Source organism: Zalophus californianus, chromosome 1, assembly GCF_009762305.2.
Source record: "Zalophus californianus isolate mZalCal1 chromosome 1, mZalCal1.pri.v2, whole genome shotgun sequence".
NCBI classification, from domain to species: Eukaryota; Metazoa; Chordata; class Mammalia; order Carnivora; family Otariidae; genus Zalophus; species Zalophus californianus.
Window position 1 is genome coordinate 67,632,036 of NC_045595.1, and position 22,764 is coordinate 67,654,799.

General features: G+C 53.3%; 1 protein-coding gene across 6 annotated transcripts in view; it reads left to right on the forward strand.

Annotated features, from left to right (window-relative positions):
* The window catches only part of TTC21A (tetratricopeptide repeat domain 21A), a 33,216-nt gene that overhangs the window by 7,202 nt on the left and 3,250 nt on the right, over positions 1 to 22,764 (forward strand). For 4 of the 6 annotated variants that reach the window (XM_027582355.2, XM_027582360.2, XM_027582359.2 and 1 more), the window contains exons 7-27: positions 2,234 to 2,318; positions 3,657 to 3,755; positions 4,750 to 4,942; positions 7,301 to 7,398; positions 7,566 to 7,766; positions 8,460 to 8,589; positions 10,600 to 10,757; positions 10,987 to 11,202; positions 14,548 to 14,786; positions 15,621 to 15,693; positions 15,797 to 15,907; positions 16,239 to 16,377; positions 16,545 to 16,648; positions 17,804 to 17,992; positions 19,179 to 19,289; positions 19,985 to 20,066; positions 20,913 to 21,063; positions 21,305 to 21,466; positions 21,622 to 21,802; positions 21,900 to 22,124; positions 22,598 to 22,718. In XM_027582355.2, coding sequence (XP_027438156.2) covers positions 2,234 to 2,318; positions 3,657 to 3,755; positions 4,750 to 4,942; positions 7,301 to 7,398; positions 7,566 to 7,766; positions 8,460 to 8,589; positions 10,600 to 10,757; positions 10,987 to 11,202; positions 14,548 to 14,786; positions 15,621 to 15,693; positions 15,797 to 15,907; positions 16,239 to 16,377; positions 16,545 to 16,648; positions 17,804 to 17,992; positions 19,179 to 19,289; positions 19,985 to 20,066; positions 20,913 to 21,063; positions 21,305 to 21,466; positions 21,622 to 21,802; positions 21,900 to 22,124; positions 22,598 to 22,718 — 3,068 coding nt within the window. The remainder of the gene's footprint in view (positions 1 to 2,233; positions 2,319 to 3,656; positions 3,756 to 4,749; positions 4,943 to 7,300; positions 7,399 to 7,565; positions 7,767 to 8,459; positions 8,590 to 10,599; positions 10,758 to 10,986; positions 11,203 to 14,547; positions 14,787 to 15,620; positions 15,694 to 15,796; positions 15,908 to 16,238; positions 16,378 to 16,544; positions 16,649 to 17,803; positions 17,993 to 19,178; positions 19,290 to 19,984; positions 20,067 to 20,912; positions 21,064 to 21,304; positions 21,467 to 21,621; positions 21,803 to 21,899; positions 22,125 to 22,597; positions 22,719 to 22,764) is intronic. The other 2 variants (XM_027582356.2, XM_027582357.2) reach the window with 2 other exon arrangements.

A 22,764-nucleotide genomic window follows, 5' to 3' on the forward strand; every position in this document is an offset into this window, starting at 1 on the left:
CAGCTAGACAGTAAGAGCTGGGGAGTTCCTGGAGTTTGTGGAAGCCAGACACCAAGTTGAGGTGACTTTGGAGTATTGTCATTGTCAATAGAAATAAAGACCACTTGAGGGGAGGGATGTTTGATGCCAGGTTTTCTGAGGATGAACTTTTCTAGATAACTGAAGCTTATCTCTTTAAACTCTGACGCTTAAACTGTTTTTATTAAGTAATTCTAAAATGCATGCTACTCATTTGCTTCCTAAAAAGAGTTAACAGATTATTTTTTTTCTGAGTGACCACAAGTCATCACTATGAATCATTACTAAATTGTGCTACTATACAGCACAGCTCAAAACCAAAACAAAACACAAGCAGACCTCTATCTTCCCTGTGGAGGGATGGTAATTCCTCTGATGATCATCCCTGGAATCTGTGTCCCAGAGAGAGGCTCCCGATAGCAAATGAACATGATTCGGTCCTGCTCAACCCACAGGGGCCCCCTCATGCAGTGCCTGTGTGGGCCTCGGCTTCTCTGTCCCACAGTTGACACCTGGCCAGTGTCCTCAGCAGGAGCTGGGTCAAGAGCTTGCTTTGGAGCTTGGCCTTCAGCCAGCGGGATCCTGGGAGCACCTGGCTGAAGGCCACAACCATGGTATGCGCAGTCTCCCTCGCCCAAGGTCCTGCTGCCCTACCTGAGGGACCAGTGTTTAGTGCCAGTGGGCTGAGTCCCACACCCACTGCCTGCCCTCGTGGGGGTGTTCCCCAGCTAGTGGTGTTCCCAGAACTCCCCCGTTGTTTTGTTTTTTTAAAAAAATTTTTAAATGTTTTCTTAAAGTTTATTTTATTTACTTATTTATTTAAGCAATCTCTACGCCCAGTGTGGGGCTTGAACTCACAACGCAGAGATCAGGAGTCGCGTGCTCTACAGATTGAGCCAGCCGGGCACCCCGCCCCCATTGTTTTTAATATCTCTGCCCCCTCTAGGTGTGTTTCTTTTTCCATCCCTAATATTATTTATTTTTCCATTCCCTCTTATTTTTCTTCATCAACATTAATTTGTTTCTTTTATTAGTCTTTTTTATAAGACCCAGCTTTGAGTTTTGGTGTCTATCACATCTCTGTTTTCTATTTCGTTAATGTCTGCTCTTTATGATTTCCTGGCAACTCCTTCCTATGGGGCTGTTCTGCTCTGGTTTTCTAACACTTGAGTCAGATGCCTGGCTCATCCATTCTCAACTTTCTTTTAGAGTATAAGCATTTAAGTCTGTGCATGTTCCTCAAGGTACCATTTTAGCACTATCTACACATTTGGATGTGATATTTTCAGTATCATTTGGTTCTAAGAATTTTCTAATATCCATTCTGATTCTTCTTTAGTCCATAAGTTATTTTAAAGTTTTCTTTTTTTTTTAGTTTCCAAATGTATTTGGTGCCCAATACTTTCAGAATCACCATAAAGGGTTAGAACTGTTTGAATGTTGACTGCCTCGTCGATCCTGTTGGAATTTTGGGTGTTAATTAGAATAATCCTCTATGAAGCACAAGGCCATCCCTGACAGGCTGAAAAATAGGAAGTTTCCTATAAAGAAACAATATTGAAAACCCCATAGTTTGTATGACCGGAAACTGTGTCTTCACAATGACACATGAACAAGCTTCCCTTTCTATCATACAGCCACAGATGATCCCCCAAGCATCTCTCCACCACCCTGGGACCGTGGGACCATGGACAGTACCATGATCATGTCTGTGATAGTTGGAATATGAATAGGCTTCTGTCACAAATCACCCCAGACACATGACTTAAATGACATTCCTCTCTCAGGTAAAAGTCTGGGTGGTTGTCCAGGACTGGAACAGCAGCTTAACTCTGTAGGGTGCCAGGCTCCTTCTGTCTTGCTGCTCTACCATTCCTAGGATGTGGCTCACGTGGTCCACGTTTCAGCCAGCAGGAAGGAGGAAAGAGAAGAAAGAGAAGGTGGGCTGTAAGAATACAGCTAGATGTCACCTGGGGCACTTCCACTCACCTCCTATTGGCCAGAACTTAATCATAGGCCACACCTAAGCTGCAGGGGAAGGCTGGGAGATGTAGTCTTTATTCTGGGTAGCCATGAGTCCAGCCAGATAGGGAGTTCCATTATTAAAAGGAGAAAGGGAGACTGGATATTTCCAGACAATCAAGAGTGGCTGCCGCACCATTCTAGCCTGGCCTATGAATACTCTCAATTCATGTGTCTCCTCTTCCTATTTCAGAATCCTAGAAAAAGATGAATATAATATCGATGCCCGCCAAATCCTAGCTGTGCATGAGCTTGCAAGAGAAGGCAACATGACCACAGTAAGTTCTTTCAAGACTTAGGGGTTGGGCCTTGAAACAAGCACAGCCTAGGTGGAAGGGCTCTTAGAGCCCGCATCCCCAGGGCCTCGGAGGGTGCTCCCTGGATCTCAGCTCCCTCCCTTCTCCCTCACCTCTTACTCTCTGTAAGGAGGTCAGGAGGTCTGCTCTGGTTTGCTCTTTGCGGGGGCAGTGAGGTTGATTCTGGCTCTGCCCCGTGTTACCTGTGTGAGGCTGGGCAGGTTCACCTGGAGAAGCCCCGGGCCCCTCATTCGTAAACCTCACCACTTTGTGAGGTTGGTAGAAGGACTAAGTGGGATGACATGTGCGAGAACTTGGAACAGTGCCTGATTTCGGGAAATGCCATTTTTTAAGGAGTAGCTGAAACCGCTCAGGTATTGGCCAGGTAGAACCTAGCCCCAGACTTGCTCCTAAGCCCTGTAGTTTTCCAGAGAAACCCAAAACAGTCTTCAAACAGCCAGACACATCTGGAATTCTTCATGAAAACCTCAATGCCCAGACAGGTTTTTATTTTCAAGAAGAGTGTGTGTTTCCAGCCACAACATTGCCTTTTGAATAAAAGCATTGCCTCTGTAAAGAGTGACAAATCAGGAGTCTGTTAGGGTTTCATGATGGGAAGAGGAAGCTTCTGGTTCCTTCTGCACAGCTCTGAGACTATGGGTTTTGTGGGGTAGGGTGAGATGGAGGGTACAGTCCATATTTGGGAGAAACCCTCAACAAGGGCCCCAGAGCACTCTCTGGGTAGGAACATGAGGAGAATGGGCCTGTCCTCAGCTCCTTGCATCGCCAGAGCCCTGGGCAGGCCTTCCTGGGGCCTGGCCTGAGGGTTAATCCCAGGGGCAGAGTTAGCATTAATGCCCCTCCTTCACCCCCCCACCACCTCAACCCCTGGGATTTGCCCCATTCCCCAGGCCTGGCTGCTCAGTGCTAACGTTGCCCGCATCTACTGAGCAGAATATTCCTGCCCCGTTCAGGGTTTCGCCTGGCTCTTGAGCCAGCCCATGGCCTGGTGGGCTGCTGTGTGGGCACTGTGACAACTGGCTCTGGCTGGGGAGTGGGGTGGGGTGGGGTGGAGGGGGCCTGAAAGGGCAACTTCTCTTCACAAATCCATGAACAAAGGGGCAGTGCCAGCTCTTGGCTGAGCAATGCTCCCGAAAGCCCCACCTACGGGCCCACCCCAGTCCAGTTGAATCCAAATCTCTGGGGCTGGCTCCTGGGCATGGGTATTTTAAGATCTCCCAGGGGATGCTGGGGTTGAAACCTCTGCCCAACTCCCATTTTATATATTACCTTTGACCTTGTCTGTTTTGTCCCCCGCAGGCTACCAGTCATGTTAGAAATCTGATTAAGGCACTGGAGACAAGAGAGCCTCAAAATCCAAGCCTCCATTTAAAAAAAATTCTTGTGATTAGCAGGCTGGTAAGAAGGTCCTTTTCAGGGTTCTGAATCGTGCTTCTGGCTGTGTTCCTAAGGGGAGCACTATGGCCCCCTGGAAGCTGCCTGGGCACCCTGTCCTCCCCTCTCTGGCTCAAACTTGGCCTCTCCGGCTGGTGGCCCATACCCAGTGGCCCCTACCTGCCTCTGGCCGATAACTGTATCATGTAGGTTCTGTATCTGGGCCCAAACACTGCTCAGAGACACTGTAAAGACCAGCACGATCAAGGCTGGAAGTGCTTTTAGAGTAGGAGGTCCCTCATTTGGGGGAAGAGGGCAGTATTATGGCTGTTACACAGCAGAGCCATGCCTGGCCGTGGCTCGGGGTGCAGGGGTGCCCGACTGCCATATTCTCTCTGTGGAAGTGACCTGGAAAGGCGGGCCTGCCTGTACCTCTCTGACCAGACCAGGTGCAAACGGACCAGGTTGCCAAACAATCTGTCTCTGTCGGACCCTTCAGCCCCAAAGCAAGATTTACTAGAAGGAATTACTGCAAAAACTGGGGTAGCTCCACGGCCTTGGGAACCAGACCATAGGGTCAAATGCCATGGGGACACCATCTCTCCCGCAGAGACACAGATCTGTGTCTGATGCTCTCTGCTCGTTCTGCACATCTGGCAGGGAATGTGACTGCTCACAGCCTTCGGAGCCATTTCCCATCAACGGGACACAAAAGAGCTTCTCTGACCCAGCCTTAGTTTTTGAAAAACTTCTTGGTGACTTGGACCAATTATTGTGGCCAGACAGGAGATGGGCCCTTTGGAGGGCCCTGTGCCTGGAGGCAAGTTCCACAGATGTGGATGAGGTTCTTTGGAAGCTGGGCGACTGCACAGACCCAGCTGTGGGTCGCAGGCAGCCCTTAGGCTCTCCTGAGCAGCCCCCAGCAGGCCTGCCGAAGTGTCTCCTGATTCTGACGTGGCCTTGTTCCGACAGGCTGGACTGACTGGTTTCCGTGTTCCCATGTGTCCATTCCTTGCAGTGTGGGAGGCACCAGGAGATTCTACGGCTGGTGTGCAGCTTCATCGAGCACACATTCATGGCCACACCCTCCTATGCCCATGTGGCCACAGAGCTGGGCTATCTCTTCATCCTGCAGGACCAAGTGAGGGAGGCATCTCTGTGGTACTCGGAGGCCATGAAATTGGACGAGAGCAGTGTGGCTGCCTTGACAGGTCTATGCAGGTTGGGCAGGGTGGGGGGGACAGGGTAGGAGGTGTGGGAAGGCAGGTAGCAGGGTAGCCTCTGTGGATCCAGAAAAGAGGTGCTGGGAAGCATTCTCCCTAGAGGGTGAGTTTGGGCGTATATTGTATGATGGGGCACCTTTCCACGACAAAGAAACAGAAACGCATACTCCAACAGAGGCAGAGATGGGGCAGCTAAAGAAATGAGTAGACCGATTTTTCCCCCAGAGAGCTTCCAGGAAAAACAGAAATTAAAAAAAAAACAAAAACAAAAAAGCAAGCTCAGGGTCACTGGAGGTTGGGAGCAAAACGGGCCGTGGGGCAGTCGGCGAGAATGCAATCAAGGAGGCCCTTAAGGGGGGTGGGGCAGGAGAGAGCGGAACAGAGCCCCTGATGCTTCCCACCACCACCGGAGACGTGAAGGGCAAAAAGACTTGCTGCTCCCCACACAGGCCACATCCCCTGACACTCCCCCACCTGGCTCAATCCTTCCCCACTTCCTCATTCAGGGGAGACCCCCAGCCAGTCAGCCGGAAAGGAAGTCCACCGGCCTGAATGGCCATCCCACACGCCAGCCCAGGCGAGCCCTGTCAGGTGTGTGCTGGAGTCACCCTCTCATCTGACCTGTCTCGGAAAAATCAGTGACCTTAACAGTTTGGGAAATGTGCCTCAGCTGCTAATACTCATCAGTCTAGTCCATTTGTAAATCTGCTAAGAGTCTGAAAGAGGGGAGAGCCCTCTGAGGAGCAAAGTTAAAGCCAGATACAGACAAGACTTCCCCTCCCCTACTAATACACCTCCGGTGTTTGCAGAGGCTATAATGTCAGTCAATAAGTAAAGAACAGGCTACTGTGAGAAAGGTTATGGGGAACAAAAAAGTTACTGAAAATTAAAAATACGATTGCAAAGTACAAAATTCCATTGATGAGCCAAATGGTGGGAAGGATAGGAGTGAAAGCCAAGGTGGTGATTAGGAAGACAATCAGGAATAAATACACCAAAATGACCAGGAAATATCTATAAAGAAGGAATAGTAAGAATAGATGGATTTGTCTGCCCAAATCCAAAACACATTAGGAGACAACAGTAGTTAAGTCAGCTTGAGGCCAACGCTGGAATAATGAGGCAGATAAATGGCACAGAAACAGGTCTTACAAATAAGGTGACATTTCAAACCAATATGGAGGTAGGTTTCAATAACTCATGGCTGGACGTCTGGCTATCCAGTATGAAAAAAGTAAAGGAAGTTCCCATCTCACACCATACTCAAAAATAAACTCCAGTTTATCGGCTCAGTTGGTAGAGCACATGACTCTGGATCTTGAGCTTGTGAGTTTGAGCCCCACATTGGGGGGAGGAGGGTAGAGATTAGTTAAAAAATAAAAAATAAACTCCAGATGAATTAAATATTTAAACATAAAAATTCAATTGGACTTGGCTTCCCTGGGGGAAACTCAGAGGATGGAAGGGAAAATATCTTACCAATTTGACTATGTAAAAATTTAAAACCAATGGATGGCAAAAGACACTGAAAAATACTTAAGAGGGAAATGGCAAACTAATGGAAAATGTTTGCTACAAAGGATTAATCATCTTAATATATAAAAAGAAAACAACCCTAAAAGAAAAACAGGCTAAAGCTATGTATGGGAGACTCATAGTAGAAAAGAAAAAGGCCATTCAATATATGAAAAAGAAAATGTTCCTTTTCCCTGGCAATAAAAAAAAAAAAAGTGAATTCAAATGAGTTACTATTCACTTTTTAGACTGGCAAAGAGTAAAACATGTCTGCAAGGTTGTAGGGAAAGGCCACTTTCAAGTTCTTGGCTGTAGTATTAATTGAAATGTCTTTGGAGGACAAGTCGGCCTTATCTGTCAACATTTTAGATATACATGCCCTTTGACCCATCCTCTCAACTTCAGGAATTAGAACACGGAAATACGTTTACTGTGGCCATGCAACATTTAAGCATCAAAAGCAAACTAGATGTTAGATGAGGTGTCCTTCAGTGGGGCCACAAATACAATGTCACATCCACAGTGGCATATTATGTTATCATTAAAGAGAACGGGGTGGGTGTATATAAACTAAAGTGTCTCATGTAGATGCATACACATTGCTAGAAAGATGGTTGACTATATTGCAAATTGTTAAGTGCGGTTACCTCTGGAGAGAGACCTGCTTCAAGCTGGAGCGTGAGCTAGGGACATTTTTCCATATCAGCTCACGCTTTGAATTCCTTACCCCGAGCATGGCTCACCCTTCCTTCCGCTGTCTCATTTGTGCTCCTTGGCCTGCTGGCTCCGTGTCAGAGCCGGCTGCTCATGCTCACTCTATCCCGGGCCCAGGGATCATCTGGTGCCAGATCCTGGACGGTCACCTGGAGGAGGCTGAGCACCAGCTGGAATTCCTGAAGGAGGTGCAGCAGTCCCTCGGAAAGTCTGAGGTCAGAGCTCTCTGGGAACATGGGTTGCTCCAGGATTTGGTGTCCCCCCCTCCCCCCACCCAGTTTCCAGTATCCAGCCGCCCATGCGGCCTGGACTCCTGCTTCACCCCCGCCTACCCACTGCCCGGCTGGCGTTTGTGCCAAAGACCTGGACCTGCCTCCCACAGGTGCTGGTTTTCCTCCAGGCCCTTCTGGCATCCCGGAAGCACACGGGGGAGCAGGAAGCCACTGCCCTCCTGAAGGAGGCTGCAGAGCTACACTTCTCCAGCATGCAGGGCCTCCCCCTGGGCTCCGAGTACTTCGAAAAACTGGACCCCCTCTTCCTGGTCTGCATCGCCAAGGAGTACTTGTTCTTCTGCCCCAAGCAGGTTAGCAGAAGTCCTATCCTCATGGCAGGGGTCTGGAGCAGAGGTCTGGACAGAGGCAGGGACCTCACCTGGCTGGCCACCAGGCCACTCTGTGCCCCTGCAGTAAGGGAATCCCTTCTCCTTCAAACTTGCATGTGTAGCATGTGAATCACCTGAGAGTTGTTCCAGGGCAGATTCTGATTTGAGGTGGGGGTTGGGGGCTAGGGGGAGGGAGTCCACCTCTGGACCAAGTTTCCAGGTGATGCTCGAGCTGCTGGTCCACAGACCACACGTGGAGGAGCAGGGCACTAGCCTGTGCCCCTGCCTTCATCCTAGAATAACCAGGTTCCTTTTTTCCAGAAGTCTTCTAAGAAGTCTGTTAGCCTTTACTTGTTTGCCTCTTTTCCTGGCCAGCCAAGATTCCGTGTGGGCAAGGATCCTGCCCCTCCAGTGCCATGTAACAAGTCGTCCCACAAATATTTGTCAAGTGCACTAACCATGTGCCAGACACCAGGTTAGGTACTGGGGACACAATAGCAAGCAAAACCAAGTCCCCGTTCTCCAGAGCTTATGCTCTAGTCCTCGATGGCACAGAGTGGATAATAAACATGTGAAATGAAGTAAAATTCCTGCACTGAAACAGGGTTTTCTGAGAGCTTTGGGAGTCTGTCTGGCACGGGGCAAACCGTACAGCCAGGCCCCGTGTTCCTCCAGCCCCGGTCGCCAGGCCAGATGGTGTCTCCACTTCTTAAACAAGTTGCCGTGATCCTGAATCCTGTAGTCAAAGCAGCGCCAGCTCTGATCGACCCCCTGTATGTGATGGCTCAGGTCAAGTACCTCTCAGGTGAGCCCAAGGGTCCCCTCACATCTGCTCATCTGTTCAGACACTGCCCCAGGTGAGCGCCCACAGGCCCCCTGCCTGGGTGTTACACACACACACACACACACACACACACTCTCTCTCTCTCTCTCTCTCTCCAGGCCTGGGGTGTTACACACACACACACACACTCTCTGACAGGGGTGTTACACACACACACACACACACACACACTCTCTCTCTCTCTCTCTCTCTCTCTCTCTCACCAGGCCTGGGGTGTTACACACATACACACACACAGGGACACACACATACACACACATACACTCTCACACACTCTCACCAGGCCTGCCTGGGGTGTTACACACACACACACACACACACACACACACACACACTCACCAGGCCTGCCCGAATCTCTGGCCTCCACCCCCCTGAAACCCGCCTAACTTCCGTGGCCAGCAGGGGTCTCTCCCACCCGGCCTGCTGCCGGTTGTTTCCACGCTCTGCGCCAGGTAAGTCCCTGAACTTCCATTATTACACTGGCGCCACGCCGACCCTGGGCTCCATGAGTCCTCAAAATAGACAGAAATTCCCTCAGGAAGTTTGCATTCTAGTGAGGGGAAATAGACAATAAACGTAACAACTAAGTGCACCTGGTTGTTAGGACACAGTAATGCCATGGAGAAAACTAAAGCAAGGGCAGGGAGGGGGTGGCAGGGTGGCAGTTTTTTAAAGGTGGTCCAAAGGGCCTCATGGGGAGGTGAGACCCTGTAGTATGAGGCTTTCAGAGGGTGGCCAGAGCAATATCCTTCCAGCTCTTTCCATCTCAAGGCCCAGGCCCTGGAGTGGGCGGGCAGGGGAGGGGAGAAGCGGAGCCTTATTGTCCTCTCTGAATACTCTCCCACACCCTGCGGCCTTGCACCCCCCATCTGCCTGGAAGACAAGCTCATCTCTGGTGTGCTGGGGGCTTCCAAAGGATCCCAAATGCCAAGGCATGTGTCTGGCCTCTGGCATGGCCTTGTGTGGGTCACACTGTGCAGAGGGCTCTACTGTCTTCATCCTCCAGCCTTCCAGTGTTTATGTGGGTTCCAGGCATACCCACAGTTTCAGGGGCTCCTGGGTACGAGGCAAAGGCAGGAGCATGCCCCCAGGGGTGCTACAGCTGCCAACAAGCAGGTTTCAGGCCAAAGCCAGGTCTCCAGCTGCTTAGGTTGCCATAGTGACATCTTCACGTTTCTGCAGCACACAAGAAAGGAGCAGGGAGTTGGGACCCACAAGCCAGTGCTCCCTACCCACTAGATTATGGACCCTGAGCAGGAGCTGTTGAGAGACCTGGATGCAGAGGGAGGAGGACCTTCCTACCAGCTCAGTGCACCCCCTCCTTGGGCGGCCGCCACGGCCCACTGAGGGCCAGCCTGGCTGCAGGGAAACCCCGTAGCCCCCTAGTGCCAGGGCATTCAGAGCTTAGCCTTAGGAGCCAATGGCCCTGGATTTCAATGCTGACTTGATCCCTTGCAAGCTGAGTGACTTATTGTCACAGGGTTCCAGTCCTACAGCTAAAAGACACAGATAATACTGCCAATCTCACAGGGCCGGGCAAATATTAAACCACCCTTTCTAAAGGTGCTTTGCATGTGTTGGGTATAGAGCAGGTGCTTCATAAGTTGGGGCTATTATAGTTGCCATTATTGTTAGGTTTCATTCTGCTCTGAGGTATGGGAATCAAGACTTAAGTGATCCCTGGAGCTCCCAGACAGAGCAGTGATGTGACTTAGCCATCTCCCTGAGGGTTACAGAGAGAAAGGAGGGGGTCACCCCCTGGTTCGAGTTTCCTGGCTTTTGTCTGGGACAAGGGACAAACTGTAGTTCTGGTTTTAAGAAGAGACCTCCGAGTGAAACAGAGCAGAACCAGGTCAAATGGCCAACTTGTGTATTTCCGGGCAACGGGACAAACTTCATTCTGCCCTTACGTACTGGGCCCTGGGAGTCCCCAGGGACCCCTGGATGTAGAGGCCTGTTTCTCATTTCTAGGAGAGTTAGAGAATGCCCAGAGCACTCTGCAGCGCTGCCTGGAGCTGGACCCCACCTCCGTGGATGCCCACCTCCTCATGTCCCACATCTACCTGGCACAGGGCAATTTTGCCAAGTGTTCTCACTGCTTAGAGCTGGGCGTCAGCCACAACTTCCAGGTGCGGGTCCTCTATGCCCAGCCGCCCACTCAACACCCAATGGCCCACCCAGCTGCAGCCCCTATTTGCCCCGGGAGGGTAGCCCCAGGAGCTCCCTGCAGCCTTCAGACCCTTCTGCCGGCCAAAGGCAGGGGCAGGCTCAGTGGGCTTCTGGCACTTTCTCCAGGCTGGGTGCTGTGAGTAGCCACAGCAGCATGCCAGAGTCCCGTGCCCCACCATGCTCCTCTAGGTCCGAGACCACCCCCTCTACCGCTACATCAAGGCCAGGGCCCTCAACAAGTCTGGGGACTATGCAGAAGCCATAAAGACACTGAAAACGATCATAAAATTACCAACTCAGAAGATGGAAGAAGGCAAGAAGTTCCGTGGGCCTTCTGTACAGCCCAGCGAGCGGGTGTCCATCCTACTGGAATTGGCAGATGCCCTCCGGATGAATGGGGAGCTGGTAAGAGATGCCATGCTCTCTTCCCTTGGGACTGGGGCATTTGGAGGTCCAGAGTAATCAACCCAGGCTCTTTGATTCTGGCTGATGTTTATTTGTGCTACTATTTGAGCCTTTATTCATTTGGGAGCACATCTTCCCCCTGCCTAAAGACTTCAGTGGCTCCCACTGCTCTCGAGATAAAGTCCAAACCCTACTGAGTCCTGCATGATCTGCCCCCTGCCTACCTCACTGTCCCCATGAGGATCCCACGCAGGCAGAGCACAGAGGCCCATGAAGGCAGCCGCAGGTGGTCGTGCCGACTGGGCGATGTAGAGCTCCAGTGGATGTCATCATCCCACCACAGCCTTTACGAACTGTGTCCCCTCGGAGTTTTGTGGTATACAATTTGCTCAACTGTACGAGGCAGTGCTGGGGCCTTGGACAGGCTGGCTAGGCAAAGGCAGTGAGCACCTGAGCATCCCATGCTGGTGTAAAGAAGCAGCAGAGAAGACAGAGGCAGGTAGGGGGAGTAGAGCTGGCTCCCCATGCTCCCTTGGCCCCACTCACCCAGAAGCAGTTTGTCAGCAGAGCTTCAAGACCATTTCTGTGATCCACCAGTACAGGGGCATCTGGCCTCCTGTGAAAATCCTGCCATCAAGAAGGAACAGCCTGTGAGGCCCTTTCTCCTTAAAAGTTAAAAATTGCCTTCTGGGCAAAGATGGCGATGCAGAAGCCTGTTGGTTGTACTTTCCTCCTTTAAATCTGCCAAAAGGAACACAAGACTTAAAAGTGGGGAAGGAATCTCCATCTATAACAAAATCAGGGTAGGGCTGTATCCCAGAAGAGTTGATTCAGCTGGTCATTTATTCGGCTAGTGATTGAGGGCCAGCTATACGCCAGGCACCATGTGGGGGCTGGGGATAGAGGAGGGCAGCCCGCAAGGTCCCTGTCCTTTCAGAACTTACCGTCCGTGGGGGAGAGAGAAGGCAGGGTGCCATGAGTGGGACCTGAGGTTCTGGAATTTGCCTGAAACTTTCTGGAGATGTGGTCAAACCAGGAAAAGCAAGGGCATTCCTCTTTTGGAAGGGCAGGACCACTGGACAAGAACTCTCTGCTAAAATGCATCCTTGCTTCTCTCTGTCCAGACTCCTTTCTAGGAGACGTGGGCCAGAGGAAAGGAAGGAGGGAAATGACCAGAAAATCAGTTCCGCAGCTGTCTTTGCTAGGATGACAGATTTGCAAACTGAGGGCTTCCCTGTGAGCCAGGGGTTCCATCCGGACCCCCCAGCTTCTCACAAAGTCTACCCCAAAAGGGAGGACCCACAGAAAGCTCAGAGGAAATGTGTTTTCTAGGGCGGCTGTGCTAGGCCCTCTCCCTCCCCAGCCGCGTTCCTGAGAAAAGGGAATGAAAATCTCATTTGAGAATGAGCAGTGATCAGATGGGGTCCAAAATGGTGGTTATAGGGAAGGAAGGAGGCGAGGGAGGGAGGAAAGAAGGAAGGAGGAGGGAAGAAGGGAGGAAAGGTAGGAAGGAGGGGGGAAGGATGGGAGGGGATGAAGGAGGGGGGAAGGATGGGAGGGGATGAAGGAGGGGGGAAGGATGGGAGGGGATGAAGGAGGGGGGAAGGATGGGAGGGGATGAAGGAGGGGGGAAGGATGGAGGGGATGAAGGAGGGGGGAAGGATGGGAGGGGATGAAGGAGGGGGGAAGGATGGGAGGGGATGAAGGAGGGGGGAAGGATGGGAGGGGATGAAGGAGGGGGGAAGGACGGAGGGGATGAAGGAGGGGGGAAGGATGGGAGGGGATGAAGGAGGGGGGAAGGATGGAGGGGATGAAGGAGGGCAGGAAGGAGAGAAAAGGACAGGAGGAAGAAAGAGGAGAGAGGAAACAAAATCACAAGCCAAAGACAAGTGAGGGTTACACTTTGGGAGAAAGAGTATAATACAAAATAAAAGAAATATTTATTTATTTATTTGGTTGTCTTTTTCTTTTTTTAAGATTTTATTTATTTATTTGACAGAGAGACACAGTGAGAGAGGGAACACAAGCAGGGGGAGTGGGAGAGGGAGAAGCAGGCTTCCCACGGAGCAGGGAGCCCGATGTGAGGCTCGATCCCAGGACCCTGGGATCATGACCTGAGCCGAAGGCAGACGCGTAACGACTGAGCCACCCAGGTGCCCCAGAAAGATGATTCTTGGTAGAATTTAAAAGAGATGATTTCCACCACTTTTATCAAGAGTTAAGAAGAAAAGACAGCAGACCACACGTAAAGGCAGGAATGAGGTCAAACACAGCAGCATATAAAAATGAAAACAACAACAAAAATGAAAACAAAACAAGTTGACAGAAGACCTGAGAATGTATCTGTGATCATAAAATTGTAAATGAAATAAATGTACCTATTAAATAAAGGAGGCATTAGAGTGGTTTAAACAAACAGAAGGAACCCTTACTGTCTGTACTTCAAAAACTGAAGGACCCACCCAGAATGGAAGTAAAAACATGGTACAAACATACGAAGCAAACAAAAAGAAAGCAGAGGTTGAGGAAGAAATGTCTGGTAAGGCTGAATCCAAGTCAAAAAGGACCATCATGGGGAAAGAGAGTCACTTTGTTAAATTAATCAAGGGGACAAATATAATGAAGAAATAATTCAAATAGACTTTTTGTACCAAATACCATGACATTAAAATACCTTTGGGGCACCTGGGTGGCTCAGTGAGTTAAGCGTCTGCCTTCAGCTCAGGTCATGATCTCAGGGTCCTGGGATCGAGCCCCAGGGGTGAGGGGGGCTCCCTGCTCAGCGGGGAGTCTGCTTCTCCCTCTGCCCCTCCCCCTGTTCCTGCATGAGCACGTGCGTGTGTGCACACGCGCGCTCTCTCTCTCTCTCAATAAATAAGTAAAATCTTTAAATAAACAAATTAATAAGAATAAAAATGAAGCATACATTTGGCCAAAAGCAGGAAAGTCCAAGGAGATGTGTCCATAGGTCTCCAACAGGAAGGAATCGCCAGCAGATGTCGAAGTGCTAAGGAACAGGCTGGTTCCTACAGCTGAAGGTTTCTGTACCCCCAGCTAGCCGGGCACCTTCCCCCTGCCATCCCCCGGGAACAGCAGTTGTGGACATTGAAGGGCTGTCTCTCCCTTCTGCCACTGGAGCCTCTCTGCGGGTGGATGTGAGCCATCCTACCCTTGGCTTCCATGTAGCAGGACTGCTCCCAGCTGTCTCTCTGTTTCCTTTCTCTTTCGGGGTCAGGAGTGGAAAGAGGGATCACTTTAAGTCTCCTCCAGGAGGTTTCAAGTGTTGTCAGGCCACCTGTGGTGGGTGACAGCTCACGGAGGGTCTATTGGGTTCCCATGTCCCAGCATGAGGCCACCAAGGTCATGCAGGATGCCATCAACGAGTTCAGTGGCACACCAGAGGAGATCCGCATCACCATCGCCAATGTGGACTTGACCCTGAGCAAGGGGAACGTGGACATGGCACTGAGCATGCTGAGGAACATCACGCCCAAGCAGCCCTGCTACATGGAAGCCAAGGAAAAGATGGGCAACATCTACCTGCAGACCCGCAAAGACACCCGCCTCTACATCGGCTGCTACCGGTAAGCCCCAGGCAGCGGCACCCTGCCGGCCTCAGCTCCAGCGGTGTTTTAGGGAGTGTTTCCTCCAGATTATGTTTCTTCCACCTGGGTCTCCAGTCCGCGCCCTCCAGGTGTGTTAGATGCAAGTACAGGATTTCCTGTGGGTCAGAATTTGAGTGTGCTCAGTCAGGCTGGCTCATTGCTGAGTCCTGAAGATCCAGAACTGAATCTGTCCTTTGCTGCCCTGTGTGGCCCCACATTCTGGTGGGAACCATGGGAATGTGCTTCTGCCCTGGCCCCTGACTCTGCCTGTCCCTGAAGAAATGTCCAGTGACTTGATGTGGCCGATGAGAGGGGCAAGAGTGGGGAGAGCTGGGATTAGAAGCCCTGTCAATATACTTTGACACTGGGGCCTCCAAAGTACCTTCCCAGCCCCTCCCTCAAGCAAAACTCTGCCTCCGCTATCCAGGTGGGAGGCGGTGCTGGGGGTGGAGGTCGGGGCGGGGGGAGGGGGAGGTGAAGCCAAGAGCAGTGGGAAACCAATAAACAGTGGAGTGGTCACATGGAGTTTTAGAAAGTGCAGGATGCCTGCTTATACAGAGGGGTCTGGCGGGTGGGTGGGGGGTGTTTAAGAGTGGAGGCCAGAGGGGTGGATGGAAGCTCTGGCATGATCCAGAACACAGACGAGGAGAGCCTAGACTAAAGTGGCTAACACAGGCCCTCATACACAGTGGGCTTTCCATGAGTATTAGGTGATGAATGGCTGAATGAATTAGTGGGAAAGAAGAGGAGAAGGTGGATTCAGAAACATGAAAGATGTACAGGTCTGAGCTAAGTTTTTGGTTGCTTTTGCAGGGAGCTCTGCGAACACCTGCCTGGTCCCCACACCAGCCTGCTACTGGGTGATGCTTTCATGAACATTCAGGAGGTGAGTGAAAGCCTCATGGCCTTGCCAAGTGGTCCCCTGATCTCACGTCTCCAGTGGGAGAGGAGACAGAGAGAGAGAAACCTCTGGACACTTTTCCCACCAGCCCGAAAAGGCCCTGGAGGTATATGAGGAGGCCTATAGAAAGAACCCACACGATGCATCCCTGGTCAGCAGGATCGGGCAAGCCTATGTGAAGACTCACCAGTACACCAAGGTCAGGCTAGTTTGGAGTGGGGAGGTGGGGGCAGCCCAGCAGGGAAGAGGGAGGAGGATGCACGGGTAGGAGGATCTGGATGGGAGGGGAGTGGCTGCGTTTCCACCCTAGCTCCCTGCTGAATGGGGTACCCAGGGGAGAATTCAGAAGCCAGCCACCCACCCCCAACACACACTCCTGCTCAGCTTGAGCCCTCTGCAGCTTCCATCTCAGGCTTCAGGCTTCTGTGTTCTGGAGGGACACACAGGTGTGGTGGCCACCGAGGGAACGCGGTGTGAGGCACTCAAGGGTAGAACCAAACCCAATGCCAGTATTTCCTGTTTGCCATAAGGCAATTAATTATTATGAGGCTGCGCAGAAGATCAGCGGACAGGACTTTCTGTGCTGTGATCTGGCTGAGCTGCTCCTGAAGTTGAAGAAATTCAATAAGGCGGAGAAAGTTCTGAAACAAGCACTGGAACATGACTTTGGTGAGGCCATGTCCTAAAGTCTCTCCCCCAGCATACTGTGCCCCCCTCTTGCCCCCCCCACTCTTGTCCTGCAGAGTGATGCAGGGGTCCTGAGCCCAGGCCCCTCCCTCCCCCATCCCCGGCTTCCCAGGGGCCAGAGAACACTGATTTGAGTTTCCATTTTGCAGTCAAAGACATCCCGACCATGATGAACGATGTCAAGTGCTTGCTTTTGCTGGCAAAGGTTTATAAGAGTCATAAAAAGGAAGATGTGGTGGGAACTTTGAATGAGGTAATTGACAACAGACAACAGACTCAAGCTCTTTAGCTGCCATTTCCTGACGGGAGCTATAGAAGGAAGGATAGGACTGCAGGTCTGGAAGGCTCCAGGGCTGGCCCTCAAAAGAGGACCTAGGTTCACCTCAGACTTCTGCCTCCCATGTATTCCCACACCTGCGCTCTTCGTTGATGGTGCTCCAAAGTGCCCGAAGGCCAGCTGGGCTGGGCTGGGGAAGGCAGGGAGGAAGAAGGTGCCCTTATCCTCAAGGATGCTGGTGGTGATAATACTGCACAATGCCAGTGGGTACAGCACTAGGCTTTTTGCTTTCTTATTAATTCTCACAGTAGCCTTTTGAGATAAGCACTGTGACGTTCCTGTTCCACAGATGAGGCTCCAAAGAGGTGAAGAAATGTGCCCAAAGTCACACTGCTAGTAAGTGGTGGAGCTGAGATTGGAGCCAGGTCTGACCTGATCCAACCGAAGCTCTTTCCCCACTGGGCTGCCACAATGGCACACTTCCCAGCCATTCCCACCATACCTTCCTCACTCTTTCTAGCAAGGGCATCACCAGCCACTTGTTCCTGGGGGGCATTCTGTGGGTGTAGGAGTGGAGCCCACTCTCACTGCTGGAGATGATTTATTCTCTTGCTTCCCATTGGATTCCCACTCCTGTTTGGCCCTTAGAAAGCCCAAAGCTTAACCCTGGCGTCTTCGTTCCTCTCGTTCTGATGCTCCCCGGTTACTCGCTTGATCCCCTTATGTCATGGATATTTGCAGAGGCTGCCTCAAATTCCCGACAGGGCAATATTCAGCGCAAATAGGTCTATCAAACCCCAGCCTGCTCTGAGCACTTACCGTGTGCTTGCTCTAGCGCCAATTAGACACAGGAAGTAGCAGGGTATCATGGAAACAGGTAAACAAGTACAGTCCAGTGGAGTGTTTTGTTTGGGTGCCTTTGCTTCTACTCCTGCCCCAGAGGCAGAGCCAGCTGAGTACTCAGCCAGTGGCCTTGCCTGTCCAGAGTGACCCAGATTTGCTCAAGGGCACTTGAGATGCCCTTTCTGAGAATCTGCTGACACAGAAACAAGAGCGTGGGGACTTGTGAATTGGCCTGAGATCTAGCACATCAGGCTCTAAGTCTGATCCTGAGTTTATTGGTCTCCCCAGGCCATGGACCTCCAGTCTCGGATACTGAAGCGTGTTCCACTGGAGCAACCAGAAATGACCCCCGCCCAGAAGCAACTGGCAGCCTCCATCTGTGTCCAGTTTGGGGAGCACTACTTGGCAGAGAAGGAGTTTGCCAAGGCAGTGCGGTCTTATAAGGATGCCCTCTTCTACTCGCCTGTCGACAATAAGGTGGGGTCCTCAAAGCCAGAACCTGCCCCTTCTCTTGAGCCATGACGTCTTGCCGAGACCCCTGCCAAGGGGTAGAGGCCAGGTCCTTTCCTGGGCCGCCCTGAGGAGCTGCAGGTGTAAGGTCTGGAGCCACTGGTGTGGGGAGCCTGCTCTAGCTGACCCCGGGGCCCTCAGCCATCACAGCCCTTGGACCAAGGCTGGGAAGCCTCCTTTTGGACAGCCATTGTGGGAGGCAGAGCGGGAAAGATGCTGCCGGAAGTCATGTTAGTCTGGCATTTCCAGGTCCCCCTTGGAGGTGCGGACACAGTGAGAGCTGTAGCTGCCAGGGGCCTTCAGGCACAAAGCCAGACTAAGCTGCCAAGGAGGTTTAGGGTCATGCAGGAGGTATGGCCCACATGAGGCAACGGTGGCTGGAGTCTATACTAGGAGAACGGAGGAAGAGCTTAGTGCCACTCTGCCGAGTCATTCATTCATTCATTCATTCATTCATTCATTCATTCAACACACACTCATTTGGGGCACCTGGGTGTCTCAGTCGGTTAAGCGTCTGCCTTCGGCTCAGGTTGTGATCCCAGGGTCCTGGGATGGGGCCCCACAGGCTCTCTGCTCAGCAGGGAGCCTGCTTCTCCCTCGCCCTCTGCCTGCCTCTCTGCCTCCTTGTGCTCTCTCTCTCTCTCTTTCTGTCAAATAAATAAATAATTAAAATCTTTTTTAAAAAACAAAAACAAAGCATGCACTCGTTTAACAGAGATCTCATATGCGCCAGGCTCAGTGCTAGGCCCGGGAGACAATGGGCCAAGACCTGTCCCTGCCCATAGACTGCCTCAGGCAGGGGGACAGATGAGCACGCTTGCAGTTCCAATGCTACACGAAACGTGCCTGCCTGTGGGTCCGCACATTGTGGGAACTCAGAAGACGGGCACCTGGCTCAGAGTCTGGGGCACAGAAGGCGGCCCAGAGGCGGTTCAGTCAGAGCCGGAGAAGTATGAGTTACCCAGGCCCCGAGTGTCAGAGGTTAGTTAGTAAAACACATGGTATGATTGGAGTACTGGTGAGGGAAAAGGGGAAGGCCAGAGACCTATTGTGAAGGCAGAACTAAGAGAAATGGGTGATGAGAGCGGGAGACATCAGTCTCCCGAGTTTTCCCATGATGCTCACTGGTCGATTCTGTCCGGTTTTGTCGCAGGTGGTGCTGAAGCTGGCGCAGCTCTACCTCCTGCAGGGGCAGTTGGACTTGTGCGAGCAGCACTGTACCATCCTCCTGCAGTCCAAGCAGAACCACGAGACCGCCACAGTGGTATGCGGCCGCCGAACCTTCTGCCTGCCCTCCCCAGGCTCCCTGTGACTGCCTGAGGGCTGCTGCCCAGCCCCAGAACTCAGAGGCCTGGCCGCCCCGGCAGAGGGGACCGAGCACAGGGGCTGGCTGCCCTTCACGCAGCAGGGGGTGGGCTGGCAGCCGGGGCCAACATCATGGGGGCGACGGGGAGGCTGATTCCCTCCCGGGGGCGGTGGGGGGGGGGAACCACACCCATAGTTGGTGAAGGCAAGGGTGGGACAGGTTCCTGGGTTTACAGAAGTGTGTGGGAAAAGGCCTCTCCTGTCTTGACTTCTCTCCTCCCTAACACCCAGCCAGCCGCCAGGACCCCCCCACAGAAGAGGGGAGCCCTCATTCCGCCTCCACTGCCTGTGGCTGGCAGTTCTCAGACACGGGCCGAGGGGCTGGTTCTGCTGCCTGTCAAAGGGTCCCACTGGTGTCCACCCCTGGGCTTATCTTCCAGCTTCAGTCCTCGCCCCAGCTCCCCCCCCCCCGCCCCCCACCCCAGGCAGGCCCTTCCTTCTGGGCTCCTCCTGTGGCTGCTTCTCCCTGTGCCCAGAGAGGCTCCCCTGGAAGTCCTTTCCCACCTGCCCTATCCCCAACCCCCGGCCAGCCTCCCCACCAGTCCCCTGTGAACTACTGCCAGGAATTCCAGAGCACCGTGTGTTTTCTGATAGATGATGGCTGACCTGATGTTTAGAAAACAGAAATGCGAAGCCGCTGTCGATCTCTACCGCCAAGTCCTGGAGAAAGCGCCAGGTAACGGCCTGCATCAGTTCCCACCCCACAAGGGCTGCTCTCCCGGAGAAGGGTGGGCCCCCTCCCCTCCTTCCTGACTGGGCAGAGGAAGCCCCTTCCTCTCTGATTGTTCCCAGAGAGGCAGGAAACTGATAAAGCCCCGATGGAACATACTGGCCCTTCCCGAGTCCAGGGGGCCAGTTCCTGGTCTGAGGCAGGGCAGTGCTTGGCACTGGACCCAGGAGAGCCTGTCTGTCCCCGCATCACAGCCATTGGACTGGATGTGGCCCCCTTCTGAGGTCACAGCACCTGGAGGTGGCTAGAAATTCTTCCTGATTAGGTAGCTACATTTCCCCTCACTGCAGTATGAAAGCACCCCTCTTGCTGGGGCAGGGACCATACCTGAGGCTCAGACTTGAGCCCCCACAGGCCCACAACCAGCTCTGCCTGGAGGCCCAGCAGAGTGCCGCTGTTAGGAGTGCGGATCCTGGAGCCAGACGGCCTATGTCTAACTCAAGCTCTTCCACTCACCAGCTGTGTAACCGTTGGCAGAGAACTTCTTTGTGTCTCAGTTTCCTCATCCGTGAAATGGGAAAAATAGGTACCTCATTGTGTGGTTAATATATAGGTAAAGCACTTCATGCCAGGTACAGTACAAGCGTTCGCTATTATTACTGCTTTTCAGTATGATTATTATTCTCTCAACTTTGGAGACCAGTGGAGACATTGAAGCTGCTGGGATGTCCCTGCTCAGCCCAAACGGGCAGTGTCTGCTGGTCCCCTCGCTTCTCCATGCCTGCCCACAGCACCCAATGGGACTTAGCTAGTGGTTATCACAGCCTGAATATTTCTGCTTTCTTATTTTAGACAATTTTTTGGTATTGAATAAACTAATTGATCTGCTATGGAGAAGTGGCAGACTTGAAGATGCCCCTGCCTTCTTTGAATTGACCAAGAAGATGTCCAGCCGCATTCCTTTGGAGCCAGGGTTCAACTACTGCAGAGGCATCTACAGCTGGTGAGCTGGAGGGTGGGGTGGGGGGGGAGGGAGGGGGGCTGTCCTGGCAGTTATAGGCAGGGGTTCTTCCTGGCAGACACGCTGGGCTTCTGCAGAAATCCAGCCTGCAGATCAGGGCGCTGGGAGAGCAGCCATCCAGCCCCGCTGTGTGCAGACTAAGGGAGTGGCTCCTGCGTGTCCCTGCCCTCCCTGGCCCTCAGTTTCCCTCTCTAGTTCTTGGTATTTCTCTTCTCCGCTACAGGCACATAGGGCAACCCAACGAAGCACTGAAGTTTCTAAACAAAGCGCGCAAGGACAGCACTTGGGGCCAGAGTGCCACCTACTACATGGTGCAGATCTGTCTGAACCCAGACAACGAGATCGTGGGCGGAGAGGTTTTTGAGAACCTGGTGGCTGAGAGCAAGTAGGGGCCCGGCTGACCTGGGGGCAGGGGTGCAGGGGCAGGACCCTGGGAAAGGCGGGGAGAGCCACGCGCGGCGGGGTCCAGGCCAAGTGAGGGCCCCGCGGGTTCCCGGGTTCCCGGGTTCCCGTGTCCGACGGCCGGAGCTCCACCGACAGGAAGGACTCGGAGCAGCACGGTGTGCGCACCGCGGAGAAGCTGCTGCGTGAGTTTTACCCGCACTCGGCCTGGGGCCAGACCCAGCTGCGGCTCCTGCAGAGCCTCTGCCTGCTGGCCACCCGAGAGAAGGCCAACGTGGAGGCGGCGCTGGGCACCTTCATCGAGATGGCGCAGGCAGAGGTGGGCCGGCGCGCGGGGCGGGCGGCGGCGGGGGGCGAGGCTGGGGGCCCAGCGCGCCCACGCCCGCTCCCACCCCTCATCCCCACCCCGTGCGCAGAAGGACAGCGTCCCCGCCCTGCTGGCCACGGCGCAGGCCTACGCGCTGCTGAAGCAGGTCCCCAAGGCGCGCACGCAGCTGAAGCGTCTGGCCAAGGCCCCGTGGGCGCTGGGCGAGGCAGAGGACCTGGAGAAGAGCTGGCTCCTACTGGCTGACCTTTACTGCCAGGGCGGCAAGTTCGACCTGGCCACCGAGCTGCTGCGGCGCTGCGTGCAATACAACAAGGCAGGGGGCGCGCTGCCGTCGGGGAAGCGGGGACGCCAGGTGGAGGCGGGGCGCGAGGGGCGCGTGGGCGTCGGGGGCAGAGGAGGTGCGGGTTGGAACCCGGTGAGAAGAGGCCGGAGAAAAGGGGGGCATATGCACGCTAGAGCAAGATGGGAACGGGACCCGGGGGCAGGTGGGGGGAGGGGGACGGGGCAAGGCAAGAGGAGGCGTACCGGGTCGGGCAGCCAAGAGAGATGGGAAGGGTTCAGGGGGTCGAGGGGCGTGGGGGTCAGAGCAGGAGGGCTGTGGGGAAAGGGGTCACGCAAGCGTCGGGGTAGCCTAGAGGGGGCGCCCAGTTGACCCCTCGCAAAGGTGGGAGATGCTGCTGGAGTCCCTGGGAGGTTCGAGTTAATGCGGCTCACCACCCTCCTTTGCCTCCCCCTCCCCCCGCGGGTTGTGCCCTGTGCTGCCACCGGGTGTGGCTTTCCCTACAGTCCTGCTGCAAGGCCTATGAGTACATGGGCTTCATCATGGAGAAGGAGCAGTCCTACAAAGACGCAGCCACCAACTACGAGCTGGCCTGGAAATACAGTCATCATGCCAACCCTGCCATTGGTAAGGCAAGCAGCCACCGTGCATGTGGGCAAGGAGGGAGATGGGC